The 2,636-nt window shown below is 54.8% G+C and overlaps 1 protein-coding gene across 1 annotated transcript; it reads left to right on the top strand.

The window, feature by feature from the left end:
• The first annotated feature begins 1,026 nt into the window (after positions 1–1,026).
• On the top strand, positions 1,027–2,279 carry LOC124651266 (sialyltransferase-like protein 2). Its single transcript, XM_047190380.1, has one exon. It carries the CDS (start codon positions 1,027–1,029, stop codon positions 2,188–2,190), a length of 1,164 nt encoding a protein of 387 aa, XP_047046336.1. The 3' UTR covers positions 2,191–2,279.
• The last annotated feature ends 357 nt before the right edge of the window (positions 2,280–2,636 follow it).

Here is a 2,636-nt window from a genome sequence, read left to right as displayed (position 1 = left end):
ATAAATAATAACCCTAAAAAGTATTTCATTTAGAATATTTTACCGACTCTCTTTTAGTTTAGAAGCTATCAACCCGGTGACCCGCTATTTATCAATGGTAAATATAAATAAATATCAATCCTAAAAAAATAATTTAATTTAAAATATGTAGCGACTCTTTTTTGTTTACAAGTTATCAACCCGGTGCCCCGTGATTTATCAACGGTAAATATAAATACCTAGCAACCCTAAAAAGTAATTTTCATTAAGAATTTTTTAGCAACTTTTGTTAGCTTACAACTTAAAACAGTACTTAATTTGAGTAGCAAGTGGTAGTTCATTTGAGTTGCAAGTGGATCTTCCCACCCGTTATTTCCCCCTTTAAAAACCACTGGCCCGAAAAAGGGAATTGCAAAAGGACCCCATTAAATATGAATTACCGTACGAAAAAAAAACTCAAAAGGGAATTGTAAAAAGAGAATTGCAAGTCTGCCTCGTGCTGAAAAAAAAGAGTGAGATGCTATGTATATGCATGCAACAACTTATGAAACAGTGCTGAAAAGTTGGCTCATTAAATGCAAATCCATGAGATGCTTCGTGCATGATGCATGCATGCAGTGTGAACGCTCTTGTACGCATGCAACTTGCAAAGTAGTAATACAAGCTGTTAGTGTGAACATGTGTGAACGCAATTAAAACACTATGTGATACAAAAGGGAATTGAGTCGCGCTTTCGCGCGAGCGCTCCGCGCCGACAAAAACTAAGCGCTCGAGCGAGCGATTGCCAGAGAGGGGATTCGCTCAAACCCTGTCTACTTTTGGGACGTTTGAGTGCAGCGCAGCCAAACCAACTATTGAACCAACCCACCACCGACACGCATACCCCACCGTGCACTAGGGCCCACGAGTCGGCAACGTGGTTCGAACCACCCGAGCTGCTTCTCCCCACTCGGCTCTGACTCCGCCCCCACATTCCCCCATGCCGGCGACTCCCCGCCCCTCTCGCCTACTAATGGCCGCCGGATCTCGCCGCCCGCACGGCCGCAAATGAAGCGCCGCCACCTCCCGCCGGTCCTCCTACTCCTGCTCCTCTCCCTCCTCTCCCTCTCCTTCCGCCGCCGCATTCTCCACCCCCAACAACCACCCCGCTCCCCGGCGGGGGATCCACTGCTCCGTCGCCTCGCCGCCGCGGAGGGCTCGGAAGTCGACCAGGTCCTCGCCGACGCCGCCGCGCTCCTCGCCAATGGCTCGATATCCACCTTCCCCAGCTTCGGCAACCGCCAGCGCCTCCTCTACCTCCGCCTCCCCTACGTCCGCCCTTCCGGCGGCCCGCCGCGCCCGAGGACCGTCTCCCGCCTCCGCGTCCCCGTCTCAACCCTCCCATCCGACGGATCCCTCCTAGCCTCCTTCCGCGCCTCCCTCCGCTCCTTCCTCGCCGACCACCGCCGCCACCGCCAGAACAACAACGTGGCCAGCGTCATGCGCGACCTCCCCGCCCTCCTGGGCCGCCGCTTCCCGACCTGCGCCGTCGTCGGCAACAGCGGCGCGCTCCTCGGCTCCGGCCGCGGGCCGCAGATCGACGCGCACGACCTGGTCATCCGCCTCAACAACGCGCGCGTCGCCGGCTTCTCCCCCGACGTCGGCGCCAGGACCTCCCTCTCCTTCGTCAACTCCAACATCCTCCACCTCTGCGCGGCCCGCGCCGCCGCCACGGCCGCCGGCTGCGGCTGCCACCCCTACGGCCCCAACGTGCCCATGGCCATGTACGTCTGCCAGCCCGCGCACCTCCTCGACGCCGTCATCTGCAACGCCACGGCCTCCCCGTTCCCGCTCCTCCTCACCGACGCGCGCCTCGACGCCCTCTCCGCGCGCATCGCCAAGTACTACTCGCTCCGCCGCTTCGTGGCCCACACCGGCGGGCCCGCCAGCAACTGGTCGACGAAGCACGACGAGAGGTACTTCCACTACTCGTCCGGGATGCAGGCCGTGGTCATGGCGCTCGGGGTGTGCGAGCAGGTCAGCCTCTTCGGGTTCGGGAAGCCGGCCGGGGCCAAGCACCATTACCACACCAACCAGAAGAAGGAGCTCGACCTGCACGACTACGCGGCGGAGTACGACTTCTACCACGACCTCCAGGCCCGGCCGGAGACGGTGCCGTTCCTCGACGAGGCCCAAGGCTTCACGGTGCCGCCGGTCAGGTTGAACTGGTGAGGTGCCTTAACTTAACTACTGCGTACACTAATGTGTTGTTGTAAAATTGTTGTTACACTTGGCTGGTTGATACAAATGGGGTCAATTAGTCGAGACAGAATTGTAAATTTTTGGAAATGGAAATTGTAAGCACAAATGTAGCCCAGCTTTGTGATCAGAATCAGATGGTTCAAATGATTGGAGTTTGCAGGTAATTCTTTGAACCAATAATTTTTGTTTTGGAGTATGACTAGATAACCATGTCCAAAGCATTATGGTTGATGCACTGTCAGCTCTCATAATGATCACTACCTGACGTTAACAAAGTTAACCTTTTAAGTTTGGTAGCCTACCTTGTTTCTGCTTCTGAAAGTGATGCGCATATTTCTTTTGGCCAACAGTAGGCCGTAACCAGCAGCTGAAAAATGGTTCAGCACATAAAACATTCAAAAAGACGGGTGTGCAAA

This window comes from Lolium rigidum, chromosome 5 (assembly GCF_022539505.1).
Source record: "Lolium rigidum isolate FL_2022 chromosome 5, APGP_CSIRO_Lrig_0.1, whole genome shotgun sequence".
NCBI classification, from domain to species: Eukaryota; Viridiplantae; Streptophyta; class Magnoliopsida; order Poales; family Poaceae; genus Lolium; species Lolium rigidum.
This window is presented reverse-complemented; position numbering and strand designations above follow the sequence as displayed.